The following is a 19,299-nucleotide window of genomic DNA, read 5'->3' on the forward strand; positions in this document are numbered from 1 at the left end:
GTTTGGCTAACCCAACTACACCAACAACTGCTCATCCTACCATTTTATGTCTTTACAGGCATCATTAGAATGGAAAGAAAAAGGCTGTACAAAACCTGCTCAAATAGCTGAAAATCTAGGGGTTTTACCACTATCAACAAAGCTCATCAGGCTCATTAGGTAACAAACATATTCTCTTTTTGTGAAAAGCTACGAATTGCCAGGAAGGCAACGCAATCTACCAACAACCCCAATTTTTCTAGCACTGAAGTTAATTTAGTTCTGTAAGTCATATGTACATATACATCATAGTGCATAACAATGAACTCTGTACACACAATCGCACTGCAGATTCTTTTGCATTTTTTGTACTTGCACATGCTGTATGTAAAATAAAGGTTTTAACATGGTATATGATACGTAGTTTCTTTGGGACTGATTCTGATCCTGCAATTATACTGACCCAGGCAGACTTATCTGCACAGATTCTGGGAATCTACAGATAGATGGGTATTTCAGTATTGATGTGATTTCAGGATCAGGTCCTAAGAGCTTAAAGACCAATTGCAAACTATTGATAACCAACAGCAACTGTTGTATTTAAACTTGGCAATGCTCCAACAGTTTGCACATAGAATGGCAGCCCAAACCAATACAACAGAAAGTGGCAGAAGAACATACTTTATTCTTTCAATTCTAAAAAGAAACCAAGCCGAACAAATGTGAAAATTTGCTTTTACACAACTCTTAGTCTCTGGAAGGTGAAAGGGGGTGAACTGCCTCTGCATTTCTGCAGGCCAAAATCTGGTTTTCTTGGCATCTTGTCAGCTCACTTCCCAGTGAACTGCACCCACTAAACAAGGTCACATAAATGATTACAAAAACAAGTTTCTTTTGTGCATGAAGAGGAATGAATCACTTGGAAAAATATGACATCTTTAGTACTATTCTTGCCACTCTGCAATATTTCTCTAAATTATGCAATCCATCAATATAGCATTCATAAATGTATTTTTTGGGGAAAAAAATGACCTTAAATTTCTGCATAACCGCTGAAAGTGGGACTTATGAGTGAAAGTGAAAATCTGGAGAATCTGGAATGCTGGAATACCATATGGCAGCTCCCCTACAGCACAAGATTCCAAACCCAAACAAGGGCCACCTGAAAATCTGAACACCAACTCTGAACAGCCAGTCATTGCAGTAGACTTTCCCACTTTCTTCCAGTTGCAAATAAATTTGACTGAAGCTCTTGCAAGAGATGCACAGAATACAGAGTTACAATGTCCAACAAAAGCTTTCTATTTAATAACACTTCCTAACTTTTTTTTTTTTCTCTTTATTCCACTTGGTTAGCTTTTTTCAGCCCTTAAAATGTGTTAAATCTATTAACACAACTAACTAGCAGTAATCAGATTCTTAAGAGGGAGAGGTGTGTGAACTGCTGGTCAGCATGAAATATTTTTCCTACAGTCATTATTGCAGCAAATGAGGCATGTGATCTGCAACATTAGTTAGCTTTGGGTAGATACAATCTTGCATGAGCAGATCACAGCAAACAAAAATTGACACAGGAATATCTTATGTTTTTGTTTGTTTTGTTACTGATATCTCTTCTCATACAGCAATGGAGTTACAGTAACTTACAGCTTTTAAATGATTTAGTTGTTGAGCATGGAAAAGGATCTCAACCACTAATATAAAAGTGATTCTTTTAATAGAAATCTTTTTACTGTCTTCAAAACCAAGGGCAAAACTTCTAAACACAGCAGCATTCCAGGGCCATGTCTTGAAGCACCCTGTTATCCCTTGAAATTCACAACTCATTCACTACATGATCTATTTAAAAAAGAAACAAATAAGCTCAGAGAATAATCTTCAGTGATATAGTGTAATTAATGAACAATGTAATTTGAGTTTAATGTCATAAGATAATGATCTCCTACTGTTTTTGCCAAAGCAAAACAAAAATTCCACATTTATGCATATTACAACAAATGTATTACACCGAACTCTTTGCCTCTCTCAAACCTTTGAATCTCCTACGTCACAATCATGGAAATTCCCACTTGCAAGTCAGTGGCTAAGATGTTTCATGGTACACAATATGAGGTAGGGTTGCAGAGAAGTGAAGATGTCCATAAAGCTGGTCAGGCAGTCACTCCTCAGTGGTAAGAAAATCTTTTTACTCACTATAAATTAACCAAATAACTGGATCCTGATTAGCATAAGACCTGTTTTTGCTTAAAGCAAGTTGAAAGAGAAAACTAGAAGCAAAATAAAGGTTTTCCCAATTTCAATTAGGGAAGAATGTTAAGCATTTGGAAACTAGGTTTAGTTTTATATAGTACAATTGGCTTTAAATGTTCTTAGAAATGTTTTTAACAAAAATATTCACAGATGGTATTATACATTCCATCCTAAATGCTAGAAGGAAAGGTCAAACGTGAAGGAGCAAATATTTCCAATTTTCCATGACAGTATTTGCTGGTAACTTAAAATTGCACTATCACTTTCACTAAGTTGTATCATGCTCACAGTGCTAAGAGATATTTCCACCACTTGACTCCAACTTCAAACAGAAATAGTTAGAATGTAACTGAAACTGCCCTTTTATACATTATCAAAGTCCTTAATTTGCTAAGGAAAAAAATAACCCCCTCCCCAAAACCCCCAAAGTCCTGCTGTATTGTGCACAGATTTCTGTCAGTTGTATCTGGTGATAAACTGCCTACAGAAAATGGGCTTGAAATAGGTCTGGAGGCCAATCAGGGGTTCTTCCTACACCAAGACAAAAATCAATATTTTCTCCATTGCTTGACAGATTTTTCTCTACCTGGAGACTGTCCTCCAAGGATTGCAATCCAACAGCTTGCCTCGATAATGTGTTTTGGTATTTACTGTGCCTCACAGTTTGAAACTCAACTAAAGCTTCCCTGCTACCTTTCGTAGTCATTTTCAGTCTCTTGAGCTCACTGGGAGTTAGTGACCAGGTTGTTAACACTTTCTTTTCAGAAATTTCTGTTTATCACTCCTCAATGCTGTCCTCTCAGAACAAAACAATGTCATTTACTTCAGTTTCATGGCTCCTAGACTCCCCATCATTTTGTTGCATTCTGGTCTCCCTAATTGTCTGATGCTTTTTATTTTATTTTTTTTTTTAAACCCGCAGCAACCAAAACTGGACACATTTTAAGTTTAAACTTCAGAATGTCAAGCAAAAGAAGTTATTTTATGCATTTCATACTGCTGTCAACATGTCTTGGCATAAGGGTCTATTTTTGTTGAAAGTGGCATGATATAGTTGCTTCACAAAGTTTGCAGCCTGGTACAACGGTCAGAGATATCCTTCAATGCAGACCTTCTGCCTAGCCAGCCATTCTGGGCTCCTGCAGTAAATCATCTCTAACTGGGGGTGAAATTTTCTCTTTGCTGGCTGTCTACTAAAGGACACGTTCTCAAAGGTTAGACATCCAATCTAATCATAACTAGTCTGTACAAAACAACTCTGAATGCAGTGAGGAGTGACAATGCATCTCATCCCATGCCAAGATGTATGTGGGATAAACTGCTCTCACAAGAAGCACTCTTTGCAATATAGTGAGGTAAATTGGATGGTTAAAGTCTGGTTTATAGTTGAGTTTAACAACAGCTGTCCAATAGCTAGACAGCTAATCAAAGTAAAATATACCTCCAATGCACTGTGCGTTTTCCTCATTGATCTGGACTCTGTTCCTCCTAAACCAAGGAAGGAGCATGCAGCATTTTATACCTTTTGTATCACTCAGCATACTTATGTCTTCTCCCAGCTTACTGCCTTCAGCAGTGCTTGCTAAGGTAATTCATTCTGTTAACCAAAAGCTTCACAATGCTGCCCTTCCAAACAGATCCCTCAGCTGTAAGTTAAGTTTTAGAAGAAGGTATAAGGCCTGTCCAAACAGTTGGAGAAAAAAAATTTAGAACAAATACACATAGATAACAAACACAGACACCTGTTCCTGAAATTGACAGCAATGCTTGTAATGATGCTGAGAAATTTATTTTGAAGCCAGATGAGTTTATTTTCCGTAAGAAGAATGCAGATAATAAGAAATTACTGCTACCTGGCAGTAATGCTACAGAATTCCTCGTAATTTCTGACTGGTACACACTGGGCACATGAGGTTTTAAAATACCGATATTCACTTCCTTGACAGACCTGAGAATTCCATGCACAATGCCTGAAGTTCCACCAAAAACTGGAAATCTGATTTCTGCTTTGAGACATATTTTATTGCTCAAGTTGGGCATCCATGACCTTGAATAATTTTGCTAGTGATCTACAAATGCCAGTTCTATTTATAAACCATGTGATGCAAATCTATTCTCTTTCTACCTTCCACCTACTGCTATGCATGCAAGTTCTTATACAAACAATTCCATGGGATTTAAACAAAAGAAGGAAAACGACTATTCTTGCGCAGCTGATGTGCATGCAGGTGGACAGCTTTCTGCAGTTAGTCTTTCATACTGATCTCTTCTCCTTACCTCAGAAGGATGCAAGTAAGTTTGTATTATGTCTTCTATCAATCAACACTTAAATTTACTTTAAATTGAAGACAACAGTTTTGAATAGTCCTCAAGGACTTGACTGGCCTGCAATGTACAGCATTTATTCAATTGTATGCAAACTATAGTGGAGCAGGAGTGCAGATGCAATGAAATCTTAGCTGATTCTCAGTTAATGTATGTGATTTGTGAGAACCAGTAGTAAATATGCTCATAGTCATCCGTGTGATCTGAGAATACAGATAAATCTAGCTTAACACTTAGTACAGTGTGTATTTGTACCAGTACTGTACTATTTGTACTAGTACAGTGTGAGCTGCACAAAGCAAAAGCTCTTAAGTTCTAAAGTTAAAGTTAGTTTAACACATTATGGAAACACATCAAGCATGGTACCCCTGCTTGAACAGGCTTGTTGGCCTTGTTGACCAGATGATCTCCAGAGGTCCCTTCCCAACTCAACCAGTACATGAAACAAATTGCAAATAATCAAACTAATTTGTGCTCCCTATCTCAGACAGATGGTATCTCTTAATAAAAAAATATATATTAAATAGGAAAAAAAAAAAAAACAAAAATAACATCGCCACTCTAGAAAAACAATTAATAATTGGTCTGATTTAATACTGTTCTACTTGTTAAAATATTGTCCTTCTTGGATTCAAAAAGCAGCATTCAGTAACTGCTAATACCAAAATTTTATTTAGAAAATAGTTTGCATTAAGCTATAAAAATGAAAGGAAAATGTCATTAGATTTTTTTTTATCTATAAGGTTTGATGCTCAATTGTACTTCTAAACTTATTCTCTTAGCTAGTGTTTTCATACTGAAAGCATTAGCCAACTGATTGTGAAGAATGAACAGAATTCAACAGAAAATGAAGCTATTTTAAAGAAAACTGTGAACAAATGTTTCGTGTTTTCAGACCAAAGCACAAAAACAAATATTCAATCTCATCCTGCCCAGCATTAACAAAAAAACTTCAACTACTTTTTATAGTAAAAATGTGACCACCTCAGTGCTGCTTCAACAATTTTCTCTTAAGCAGAGAAGATAAATAATTCATTTGAGCTACATAACTTACTCTTTCATAGTCTCATCATATGGCTATTCTTAAGTAGGACTCCAGCACTGATCACTACAGCACCACAAGGAACATAAAAAAAGATTGCATGAAGGAGGAATGGCAGTCTTCATAGGGGAGAACTTCTAAGCACAGAAGCTTCCTAGTACTACTTCAGCAGGGAAGAAGAATTCCTCTGCAACACCTTTTTTTTTTTTTTTTTTTTTTGACAAAGTAGCCCTCCAATAGCAATAAAAACCTCAGAAATGAACTGGTCTTGCTTATGAGCTCTAGCTAAATAACAAATAAATAAATAAATAAATAAATCTGGATTTATCCAGTGGTTGAGTTCACAGCACAAAGCTACATAATGCTTTTTCAACAGTGTCACGAGCTGATATAGCCACCTTCCTTATATTAGGAAGGTCCCTACCCTGACAGATCCACTACAAAATCAGTGTCAATCATTCAGTCATGCTGTAAAAATGCAGACATAATTCACTAACCATCTGCAGAATCAAAGGGGTTGGCTTTAGTACATCTTCTCCTGTTGATGAATCTGAAATATAGAGAAGAACAAAAATCCCACCTGGCTAACCTATCACACATTTACTATTCAATCTTCAGTGATTTCAGTGACAGAGAAGCATGATAATTCTTTTCTGTACTTCCTGGGAGAAAGCCAGTGTTACTTTATAGTCACACAGCCTGCATTGTTATTTAGATTGTATCGGGCAGATTTTTGATGGCTTTGAACAGGAACGGAAAAAAAACCTTCTCCTAATTTGCACTGAGAAAGAACCTGGCTCAGTCTACCCATGGTAATTTTTGGAAAGTTCTATTATCTACAAAGCACATGAAATAAACTTGCCTTCTATAAAGATCCTGTTCCAGTAGATTTTTCCAACATGATTTCCTCCAAGAAATATTAGATTTGATAAAATCAACATTGAAGTGCAAACAGATGCTAGGACAGCATGAAGTCGACGATGAACTCTTGGCGAGAAGAAACGTTCCTAAAGGGCAAAACAAAAGGTGCAGATAAATTTAACAGCCCCTACAATTTTTCAAGCATTGTTAGAAAAAGACATTGTGGTTATGATAAACAGTGTTTACATACAAGCTTAAATCCTTATGGATTAGTTTCCAAAGCCTTTAACATATCTAGCAGAACTGCAAGAGGGAAGATTTAGACCAGATATTAGCAAGAAATTCTGTACTGTGAGGGTGGTGAGACACTGGAACAGGTTGCCCAGTGAGGCTGTGGATCCATGGAAGCAATCAAGGCCAGGCTGGATGGGGCTGTGAGCAATCTGGTCTAAAGGGAGGTGTCCCTGCCTATAGCAGGGTGGTTGGAACTACATGATCCTAAAAGTCTCCTCCAGACCAAACCATTCTGTTGTTTTATGAACTCTCACCAAGGCCATTTAACTTAGGGTAAGATTTTATGACAAAAACAGAACTGAATTATAGTTAAAGTTCAAAGGGACCTCTGGAGGTCACCTAGTCCAACCCCTATTCAAAGAAGAGTTAGCTAGAGCAGAACTGTGCCAAGCTGGTTTCTTCCACCTTACATTTTGTTATCTATACATATGGTAAGATCCCTCTGAGCCTTCTCTTCTCCAGGCTGAACAGACCCTACACTCTCAGCTACTTTTTATACAGAAGATGCTCCACTCCCCTTTCATCGCTTTTGTTGTCCTTTGATGGACTCATTCCAATATATCCATGCTCTTTTTGTACCAGGAAACCCAGAACTAGACACAGTTCTATATATTTGGTGTCTTAATTTTTTAAATGTAGTTCTTGAATATCTTTTTGTTGATAGTGTATGCAATAAACAACATGCTTCTGGGGCTGACAATACTTTGTAATGGATTTCCTATGAAGTAAAGCACATCAGTACAAAACAAGTAGCGTAAAAAAATTCTGAAGTCTGAAATGCTTTGGTTAATTAATTAGACTTCACTGAAAGAATCTAGTCAGATCCGAACTGGTGACTAAATTGAGTCTCTTAATAAACAGATAATTTCCATATGAAGATTACTTAAATACATATGCAATCCCAATACTTTTCATTGCAACTATTACTGCTCATATTTGAAGACTGTAAACATCTGTTGTAAAGTTCCTGTATTGTTGTCCTAACAATCCAAATAAAGCAAGACTCTATCATACACTAGTTCATCTTTTCCTATATTTATATTTTGTATTATCACTTGAAATGCGAGTGCAGCAAGGGAGACCGCAGAAAGACTGTGAAAGAAAAAGTAGAAAGCTTTAGCTTTCTCCAGTCCTCATATCTCAGGGAAATACTACCTCATTACACAACTGCATAAAAAGTAACATCTTGTTTATCACGTCCCCAGACTGAAAGCTTCCTCATATAGTGCCTGAATCTGCAAAAGACTGAGTGATTCTTGCAAAGTAATAAGCATTCGTCAGTGCATGGAAACTAAGAAAAATATCAGGAGGTTCTCAGCCTTCATGTCATAAATGTTGATGTTGCAGAAAACAGTCATGTGACTGTAGCATAAAAAAGGAAAAAGAAAAAAAACCAAACAACAACAACAACAAAAACAGACCAGTAATTAATCTTTAATAGCTGCAGCCAGACTACAGTTCATGCTCAGATACCTGAAACAACATTAGCACAAAGTCAAAAGAGACTTAAAAATACATTTCTGGACAAATTACTAGTTTGCTAGTTCTATAAGCATCGGAACAAATGTTTCAACTGCTAGATTATTAAGTTACAAAATTTCAAATAAATGAATTACAAGCATAAAAACATAATTTTAATGTATTACGGCAAAGTAGATCTCTGGTAAATCAAATGTCAGTCCCAGCAGGAACTATATCTAGTGTATGAGTCAGCCTGAGCCAGCACAAAGACACAGATAGATAAGCTTCTATCTGCCTGTATGTGTAATACTGGAAGTCAATCTTCCATAAAACACTGGGAAAAACACCCATGTATGAATATAGAGTGAGATTTTCCTCTGAAAACTCTGGATCAAAACTAGTGTATGATAGGGAAAGGGCAGAGAATATAAGAAAATTATACAAATATTCATGGACGCAGTTACTTAGTAAAATCTCTCTCTTTTTAGTACACTGCATCTCCAAAGTTGCCCATAATGTTTTCTTTCAATTCCCAGACAGGTAGAGGATATCTTGCCTCCTTCTGAAATGCACAGTATGAGCGTGTATTCCCATATAGCAAAGCACGTGCCTTTTTACAATGCATAAATGCATACAAATGAAATGTTCCAAATCTTGCTATTAAATCTGTGTTAACAACCGAATTTAATTAAGGAACAGGTATGGATTTTTGTATTCAAAGTCACTCTTCTTACATTGTGTTGATCAATTCAGCTTACCTATATAGCATATCACTAGATCTATTCTCACTCTCCTTTTCTCTAACAAACTTTTGCATCAACTCCATAGAGAAAAAGTTTCAGTTAGGAAAAAGAGTTAGAGATGGGCAATCCATCAGAGAGGTTGTGTTTGATGGCATTTTCCACTAAGGTGTTGATTCGAGCCAGTAAGTTTGTGAGATCTGTTTTGCAACCCAAAGCAGTAAGACTAAGGCAAACAACATGTCTGGCCAAAAAAGCTCTGATTATTATTATTTTTCTTTTAATGAATACAGTTACTAAAAAAATAAACAAACCTGTCGTATAAAATACATCATGCTCTACAAAAGTGCTATATGTTAAACAGTACAAATGAACCATAAAAGCCTTTGGTCATTTGTAAGGTATAAGGGAGTAGTTTAAGACAGAAATGATTTAGAATTGAACAATTTCTGGGCTGTACTGTAGCTAATTTCCACTAATGTTGCTAGGCATCAATCCAAAAAAGCAGTACAAATTTTCTTGAGAGTCTCTGATGTCAGTGCAGCTTTTACCCAGCTGCCACAAAGGTAACAAATAAAAAAAGTTCTCTTAGCATCTCATGTCATCTGAAAAAGCTACCTATAGGAGTACCTGAGTAGTTACTGTGCTCAAATTATTATGCTAGAAGCATCAATATATGTATGCAGAAGGACTAAAACTGCTCTTGATATTCCATAGTAACATTTGTGATTTAAATATCTACCAGCATTTACATCTTTCTGAATATAAAACATGTCATTTTCATCAAAGAAGATAAAATATTAAAAAACAAAGATCACATCCACAATTCTTCATTACACAATTTAATGCCTTTAACAATACATTCCATTGCAACAATACACGCAGCAACTACTGTGGAGTTTTTTTGGATTTTTTTCTGCTGCCTCTTTGCCTCCTCTCCTTTCCTGTTGGAAATACTGTCAGGAAAGTGATGAAAGAGCACTTCATGTTAAAATGACGCTGAGGCTATAGCTGCCTGGATGATACTCTGGAGTTTGCAAGTATACATCTTTATGGAGCAAAACAGATTCACATTTATTTCTTTTTGAACTACCCTTCCAGAGACTTGGTAATCCAAGCAAACAAAATCAGAGAGCCTGGTAAAACTGGAGAGCCAGTTGAATGTTTCTCATAGGAACATATGTGCTGTGGAATAAGACTGTCAGATACTATGGCCAGCATGACATGAAAGATGTGCTTGAGACTACAAACTGTAACAGTACAGATTACATTACTTTATTTTCATCTGCCTTTGGTTTTCAAAGGGTGAAAATACTCTAATACAATTTTTAGTAGAATTGTCCAAGTTTAAACGTAAAATATTTATGACGTAATTAGTATTTACAGATTTAATCCTAACCCAATTAACCCTAACAGTCGATCTATTTGTAAAAAACTTTATAAGATTAATATAATCTGTGCTGTTTGTTGTGTTGAAGAAGTCAAGTAAATTCACTATGCAAAACCTAGTCCTTCCATTATGTTCCACTGCCTCCCAAATGTACAAAGGGAAGTAAGTATTCTTCTCAAGGGCACTACAGCTCCATCTTTCAACTTCTTTTTACTAGAGAAGCAATGTTTAAAAGGTAATTTAATGTTGACTCATATGTACATTAGGAGAATAAAATTAAATCTTCTTTCCAACAGGCTGTTCATAAAGGTTGTAAAGGATTTTGGCAGGGAGGCGATGAAGCAACTGAAATTTGTGGGATGTTACAGTCACTATGTTACAAGAGGAGCATAGATGTGTCCTTATGCATACTAGGAAAATCAGTGGAAGAAAATCTCAAATTGCTAATTGGAATGCCTGTTACCAGTGTAATCTAAGGACCTAAAGTTCAGCTCTAACTGTCCACTGCTCTCAACTAAAGAGTAAGGCACATTCTTGTTTACTTCTCTACAGAAGAGAGAGAGACTATCCTGCCAATCTCAAAAGCACTTTAAAGTGCTTCCTTTCCAAAAATATTCCTAGATAAATAAAGGTCAACTCTTCAAAACTGACCTCTGAGCCCTGCTAATCACCTCCATTAACACATGAGCAAATACTTCAATGCCTCCCTTGAATCTGGGTCATCCGCAATGCAGCCATTTGCCAAAAATAACAGCAACACATAAAAGCAAGAGAACAGGAGAAAAACTGAAAGAGAGCGAGGAGCAGATGGGACAGTGGGAAGGGAAGTGATACATCCTGACTAACAGTTATTGGCTATTTTATCTAGCTTCAGTTACGGACACTGAAATGCAGGGCAGGGTGTGACTGAGCAGCTGGGGGAGCAGATGGGATGGAGGAAAGGCTGCAAGTTGTGACAAAGCTCTGCCAAACAGAATGTCAACGTATTTATTTTCTGAAGTGAGCAGTAGAAATGACAATGGGCTGAGTCCAAGCAGTGCAGCAACTTCTGAAAGAACTTGTTAATGCACACTGTCAATGGGTAATAAGTGACAAAAGTGCATTTGAGGGACTGCAGAAATGGAGGGAGGGAGTACATGCAATCATTAATAAAATGTTGGTAGAAATCAGGCTTGAGAAGCAGCAGGAGCAATGGAAAGGCAGCTGATAAGAAGTTGAAATGTCACTGGGAGACCTCTTCCTACTCTCTGAAACTGAAGGAAGCTGGTAGATGGGGTAACAGCAGAGACTTTACCACAGAACAGAAGAAGAAAAGCAACAAAAATAAAGAATTTGGTTTGAATATGGATGGAAAATACCAAATTATGAAATAAAGCAGAAGAAATTATGGAATTCCCAGCATTGCTATAACAATAACAAGATAAGAAACAAGCCGGTAAGTAGAACGTAAGCAAGATGCGCTACCAAGATCTCATCCATCTACAACGTCTGCAGCAAACGGAAGAACAAATTTAATTTCCCACCAACATATACTGTACTCTTCAATAATCATGTAATCCTTCCTGTTTGCTCCACATTCCATCTAGCTCTAGCCCAAGCCCAACCCTTCACTTTTGTTTGCTTTACTCTTTTGGCAGCTTGTTTTGCTTGTGGTTATCCCTCCCTTCACTCCAAGTCTAACTATGGCTCGGAGGTCAACTCCTGTTGCTCCCCAGAGCATATACTTTCATTCCAAAGCAAATGTACAGATCAGCTCCCAGAAGGTTCACACAGGAAAGAGGGCACTGACAACATTTTTCTGAGACAGGATGATGCAAATAACCTGTAATTCCCTACTGAGAACACGTCACTTCTATAAAAAAAAGAACCACACAATTAAAATCAAACAGCTCTCAGTTAAGATCTATGTTCACAAATAGAACTTGTTTCTGAACTTAGAAATAAATGCTATATATAGTATTTGAAAAGATACTCATCTTCTCTATTGATGCCTTACTAAACATTCACTCATCGAAATGTTGTCTTGCACCAGAACCAGTTCATTTTTAGATTTTCCAGAAGATCTACATTTATAGCATCGCTCAGCAAAGAGCCAAACCCCTTTCAGTTTGAAGAAAGCCTCCTACCAGCTCAAACGTACGCACCACAGTTAAGGATGCATGTGTGAAAGTTGACATACGCAGAAGTAAATTTCTGTACTTGTTCCTATATTTCCTCATCACCCTCAAAGAACCTGCCCAAACATTTTTTTTTTAAAAAGTGGCAGCTTGTGAAAAGTACAAAATGAACAGCATTGAAACACACCATCCTCGTTTTTGGTGGGTTTTTTTGTTTGTTTAAAGCAGGGAATCCAACCAAGTAATGGCAGTACATGTATTTCTATAAAATGTGCCTCAGCTCCCACCAAGTAGGATGGTTTGCAAGAGTTATGCAACCTTGTCCAGGTTGACATTCTTATTTTTGGCCTTCTAGTTCCCATTCTGCCTGTTCTGGCACCCTCATCTCTCATCCACATTTTGATGTTTTTATCTTTTTAATTCTATCTAAACTGAAAGCTGGTCAAACTTGTCTAATCATTAGTGCAGATTTTTGCACGAGGTCCTGCCCTTATGGTCCTCCTGCATTGCCACCGAGAAAGTGTTAACAACTGACAATACACACTAATAGTCCCCATGGATATATCTGATAAACTCTGCAAATACAGACCTTATTTGAAAGCTTGCAAGATTCTGAGGCTGTTATACTGTGCATTATTGCACATGGTTCTGAAAGGTACAGTGGAAAGACAAGACCATGCAACTGCTCCTTGATACTTTACCTTCTTTTTCCAGTAATGCTAGTTTCTATTGTTTGCACAGATTTTTAAGGTGAACAACAGAGGAGGCTATATTGACATAATAGTAAAAAAGAACTGCATTATCAGCTTCACCTTCTTTTCACCCTGTAACATGACTTGCTTCTCAAACTACAATATGACTAGAGCACCAGAAAACTACTTGATGTCTCCGAAGTAGAACAGGAGGTAAATAATGCTGGATTGGAGAAATATTTATTTGTTATGACAACTGGCAGCTACATAATGGGGTTCACAGCTAACATTGCTGTCTGAAGCAGAGCAGCACCTGGTTAAAGACAGATGAAAAAGCACAGCAGCGATGCCACCGATGGCATCAAAATTAATGTTTCTTGCACACACTTGACAAAAAAGCAATGCTCATACTCAGAAGGTAGGAAATGATAGAATGTTATCTCTGAAATCCTGCTGCAGGCACTTACGTCACTGAAGCTTTTATCATATTGTAATGCTTGTCCTTAATGCAAAACGCTTATCAAACTATTACTGAGTTTGCAGCAAGAACTTCCCTAAGCAAAGGAAACCAGAGTCAGAATGCAAGTACGTGTCTTTCTGTGTTTTGTGCATTTCTAGCAGGGTTCTCTGAATGCTTTGGGATCCACTTACATGAAGATAAAAGAAAAGCGTTGAGAAAGTTGAAAAAAAATCTAGCAAGGCAGAATCAAGGCAAGGATTTCTTGACTCAGAACTATTATTGGCAAAGCTGGAAGCAATTGAAAACTACATTCACCTTTCAGCTACTCAGTATTAAACAGCACCTTGATAACTCAGCTTCCTTGTTCTAGGTACCGTACATTAACAATCAGTGTTCACAAATCTGCCATGACAAACATTCTGTTCACATCAAGAGAAAGGAGTTTCCATTAATTTCGAGTCAAGAGAACATCTGCTAGTAGAGGTTTCTGGTTAGAAGAATGTTATGATTGAATTCAGTGTTCAGGGGGAGGCAGGTAGAAAGCATTTAACCACTGGCTCTAGAAATGCAAGATGCCTGCTCTTTGCTCCTCAGAGTGTGACAGCAAGCTCTATGCATTGGCCTAGGTTTTGACACTATGAATGATATCTGTAACTCAGAAAAAGATTTCAGCACTACAGGGTATCTGAATCTGATTAAAGGACTTTGTTCAACTACCTTGCCTTACATCATTATACATTCTCAGACAGTGAAGAGACCAACCCAGCAGAAGTCTACAGCAAACACAAGAAGATTGAGAAGAAAGCATTGTTGCAATGCCTGTCACTTAAATGAATCACCATGTTGCAATAAAAATGTAAATTAATTACACAAAGCTATTAGTAAAGGAGAAAATGTGAGACAGGCTTCCGAGATTTAGTAAACCAGTATTATATTCTTTCCAGCAAACAAAGCAAAATAAAGACCAAAGCCTAGTGTGCGCTAAAGAACAGCTGGGCACACCATGCAGTATCTCTCCATGTTCCACTTCAGATCTCTGCAAGTTCATTTCATCATTTATTATGAATAACTATAGAAATATTGATGCTTTGAGCAGAAAACACGGGCAACCAAATTACACAGATTAAAGAAAAAAGAAAAAAAAAATCAGACCAGAATAACCCTTATTAGAGTCAACCCTTCGAAATTCTTCTAAAATCCTGTTCTATCCAGTGTTGAGATTGCAGATTATCATTGCCATGTCCCCAGTATCCAGAACAAATGTGATATTTCAACTATAGAGACAAATGTACAGAGTTCATTCTCCCAGTGGAAAAAATCCCCTAATGGAGCACACTAACCAAAACCATGGACATCATACAAAATATTTTCCCTTTTACAAGGAAGGGGGAAAAAGCATTTATAGTGGACTGAAATTGCCTGAATCAGTTCACTGTGTCACAGCCATAAATAAAAATTTATAAATCAAAGTATTTTGCAGTTCAAAAACTCAAAATACGTACAAGAGTAGTAAAGAATATTATAAATAAAAGCAACGCTTAATATTAGTTGGCTTTCCAAGGTGAGATGCTCACAGTGCATTTAGGTCCTTTCTAAGTAAAGTTAGGAATATGATTTCACACCAGAAATTCATTGCAGCAGGATTTTTAGATGACATATCTTTGTGTCTCAATTTAAAAAATTCAAATGACATCTTTTCACTTTACCAGGAAACAACTAAGAAAATAAATGCTACTGTTTCAACTGAAATTAAAACATTAATTTTAACCATCTGTCAACTTCATCCTCTTTGCTACATCTTCTTTTGGACAATTTCCAGAGCCATTAGTTTAAAGATACTGTCAGATATTTTAAAGTTTAAATCATCTGAAATGTATTTCTAAACCAAGATGTCACTTTTTTGGGTATAGATTTCTATCTTGTTTCCTTTAAGGAGAAAGAGGAGAGAAAAAATGAAATCATGGGAAGAATGACAGCCATTAGCATTTTCTTTCATAAATCTGACCCATTATTTATTAAAAGCCAATACAAATTCTGTCATTGACTTCAAATGAGTTACTACTGGGATCTCTGTTCATCTGTAGGAAATTAATATTGAATTAGTGGGAAAAAAAAACGCTATTTTGCTCTTTACAGTTTCAAATATCTTATGAAAAAATAAATATCCTGATAAAAATCCAGTGAAACTCCCCCAGTTTAATGCATAGTTCTCATATATAGCCAAGCTCATGATGCATAGCATCTATTGTTATTCTTTATATAATGCTTTAATCAAAAGAAATAAAATGTTACTGCATTCACCTAACAAGTAACCTCTATTAAGCCAAAAATGATCTGCAGGTAACTTCTCACTGCTAACTCATTAAAGCATGAAAGTTCACAATGGTTTGAGCTGAAAACAGCAAGCAAGTGCATCAGCTCTTCCAAAGCTGAAATCAGGAAACTAGGCACCGTTTTGCAATCAGAGTGGATGACCAGTTTCAGGTCCAAATTTCTGGGTCAGGAAATTCACCGTTTCCAGTAAATATTTATTTATATGCTGGTATTACTTCTCATAAATAATGCTTGTGCTTCCTTGTTTGTTTCAGTTCAATATGCCTGAGAGGACATTTAAAACCTGACAGACTGAATTTAAAGCTATAAAAGGGTTATTTGCTCACACTGTGCTAAGTTTGAAATGCTGAGACTTAAATTACCATAAAATCTGAATAAATGCAGGGTTCAATTCTTTTTATACATATTCTTAGCACAGGATTCAGTGAATGATAAGAATAAAATGCACTTTATTTAGATTTCTAAATCTATTGCAAGAGAAGGGAGAGGGTACAGTAGGAAATAATAGAAGCAGCTTTTCTTTAATTACTGTTATACTTTGTGATCAATTCAATTTTAAGAATGAAGCCAAACTGAAACTGAACTTATTTTTCATAATTTTTCCAAAAAAATATTTTATTCCCATTCACCTGAATTCTGTAACTGAACATTAAGGAGGGAGGAGATGGGAAAAATGCACATAGTTCCTTGTTAGGGGATTAATTGTACAAAAAATGAACCTTTTTGGCAGCACTGGTTAACTATACTTAGAATGAATCCATCACATATGACCCCACCTTTATAATGCCATGTCTTTATCATTTTAATGTTTTTTTAAGAACTTAATTACTTAAGAGTTCTTTTAGAATATCCAATATAACGGCATCAAGTACAGAGCCCCTACAGTTACATATTCCTCATTTGATGGCTGAAATTTCCAATCCAGAGACCTGTGTATGGAACTGGTCAGATGCTGAAGCTCAGTTTCACTCTACAAGGCAAATTAATGGATCTGATTATCTTATTCTCAGGGACAGAAAAAAAGCTGCTTCCAGACAATCACCAAATTCACAGTGATGGGCTACTAAATTACTTGGCTGAATCAATGGCCATAGCCTCTCAGAAAAAAATACTGAAATAGGGATGGAGAACAAACAATTATTTGAGCATCAAGACTGAAGAGTGAGTCACTGCCAGCACAGTATTACAGTGTATGAATTCTGAGCACCCTATCTCTAGTAAGGAAGAAAGACATAAGAATTACTTATTCTTACAGATAGTTATTAGAAGATTTGGGATTAAATACTAAGCAAACCTGCAGACTACAATGACCATCAAATTAAAGCAGTGCTTTTTGCATATGAGTGCTTGTCAAACACTATATGGAGAAAAGTATAATTGAACGAAGGTAAAATGTGTAAGTAAAGTAAAAATATCAGAGGTCTCCAAAAGAAAATAATACTTTCTTTACTGGATTGCTTGGTGACCTAGGATTTGCCAAAGTAAGTTTGTTCCCAGATGTACTCAGCTGCTACACACACTTGACCAGGAAACACACGGTTAGAAAATTACACTACTAATCTTAGCGAAGACGAATATTTTAAGGTCATTCTGAGTGAAATCAGAATACAAATACTGAAACTCTAAAACTGGCATCTGTTTAATCATATACAATGTGACAAGCAGTTGCGTATACTAGCATTGCAGAGAAAGCTTTTAAGACCATCCATATTTGAGTGTTTGCCTGGTTCTTTTTTGAAGAATTCTAGTTACACAGCTCACATCAAATGGAAGAAGGTGGGAAAGGGAATGTTTTTGTACCTGTTAACCTCTAATTTTAATCCAGATTAAAGCAAACCGCTACCCAAGAATTACAGACAAGCATGGAGCCAGGAAACAGGAACACAAAATGAAGAGAGATTCAACTTACAATTAAGTCCTGAATAAGTGGAACAGAAAGTATCCTCTTGACACTATTTTCCACAATTACTCCAAGCCAATTAAGTACTCCCCAGTACCACAGATAGCTCTGTCCTCCATGCCAGTAGCTTACAAAGGCAAAAGTGAGGGCAGTGGAAAAGAGCATTCCTGGCAGGCTGGACTGAGATCCTCCCATGGGAACATAAATGTACCTGTAAGTGAAGAGAGAGATAAGCAGTGTTATTATGGCTTTCATAGAACTCTCAGGAAAAAAAAAAAATCCACTGTAGAGTATTTTGTTATTTCATGATTTAATAAAAAACAAACTTGACTAACCGACGCTCTCTATTTACACCACCTGCCCCAGCTTCTGCAAAGTTGTAGACCACTTCAAGGACTATGCACCCATCCTGTTTGGCAAAAATATGATTTTGCAGTCAAGAGAATTCTGTATTAGGCAAACGTGTATGGTAAATTATGTTCTCAAAACTTTGAACAATGCATTCAGCCTTTTTAAACTTCAGTAGTTGTAAGCCAACTTACATGCACAAAAATTATATGTAATCTTGGGAATTTAAATTATAACACTCTTCACAATAAAATTTAAAACATTCTCTGAAGTCATATATAGACATAACTAACATAACGTTTTACATTTATCAGAAATGCAGACACAAGCAAAGATGTATTTTTTATTTTTAGAAGTGTTTAATTTCTTTATTTTTTTAATCTTTTATTAAAAATTATATTAGCTGCAAGTATCTCTTATCCAGTTCTCGCACTACCCTTTCAGGTTCACTTTTCCTCAATGACCTCTGCAGCATATGTACCATCCTCCTGCTCCAAAAATACTTGTACAAAAATTACAGCATGCATTTATGCATCTGGATTGAAAGTGACTCCAGGAGTCAGAACCTCAGTCTTTAATTAATGCTTAGAAGTGTCAGGAAAGTTGTCCTTGTTCAACTGGAACACTAGGAGCAATGGGATTCCAAAAGCTGATGCTGATTTCTGGGTCATTTCACTTCCAACCTGCCTAGAGGGCCGCATCCACTTCTGCCAGTTAGAAAATAAGGCATGGTCACCGCTGAGCCTTTATTTGTAAAAGTTAAGTATTTCTGTCAACACTTTGAAAAAGTTCATCTGGCAATAGGGTCACAGCTCTGCTCATGAGCAGCAGTGAGGAGCTGGTGTGTGAGAAGTGCCCGTGACAATTCCTTTCAGCTGTCAGTCCTTTGGCATAGTGCACCCTAGTCATGTGTGAAACTATTTCTACTTGGTAAGATAATTAAAGGAATTCTTTTTCCACTGACATTTTTAGTTTTCAATTTTTACATTCAGAAATGGATACTAGCTCAGAGATTGTACAGGGAAATTGATGTAGTGCTTTATTTTTAACCTTTGAAAGTAAAATACAATATCAGGGTAAAAATGAGAGTAATTAAGATGTAAATG

General features: G+C 36.5%; 1 protein-coding gene across 2 annotated transcripts in view; it reads right to left on the reverse strand.

Annotated features, from left to right (window-relative positions):
• Positions 1-19,299, reverse strand: part of HHAT (hedgehog acyltransferase) — a 179,687-nt gene that overhangs the window by 51,264 nt on the left and 109,124 nt on the right. For both annotated transcript variants that reach the window (XM_085219315.1, XM_085219314.1), the window contains exons 10-11: positions 17,855-18,056; positions 6,459-6,603 (exon numbers count right to left, since the gene is read on the reverse strand). In XM_085219315.1, coding sequence (XP_085075441.1) covers positions 6,459-6,603; positions 17,855-18,056 — 347 coding nt within the window. The remainder of the gene's footprint in view (positions 1-6,458; positions 6,604-17,854; positions 18,057-19,299) is intronic.

The sequence above is a fragment of the Meleagris gallopavo genome, chromosome 2 (genome assembly GCF_905368555.1).
Source record: "Meleagris gallopavo chromosome 2, MGAL_WU_HG_1.1, whole genome shotgun sequence".
Taxonomy (NCBI): domain Eukaryota; kingdom Metazoa; phylum Chordata; class Aves; order Galliformes; family Phasianidae; genus Meleagris; species Meleagris gallopavo.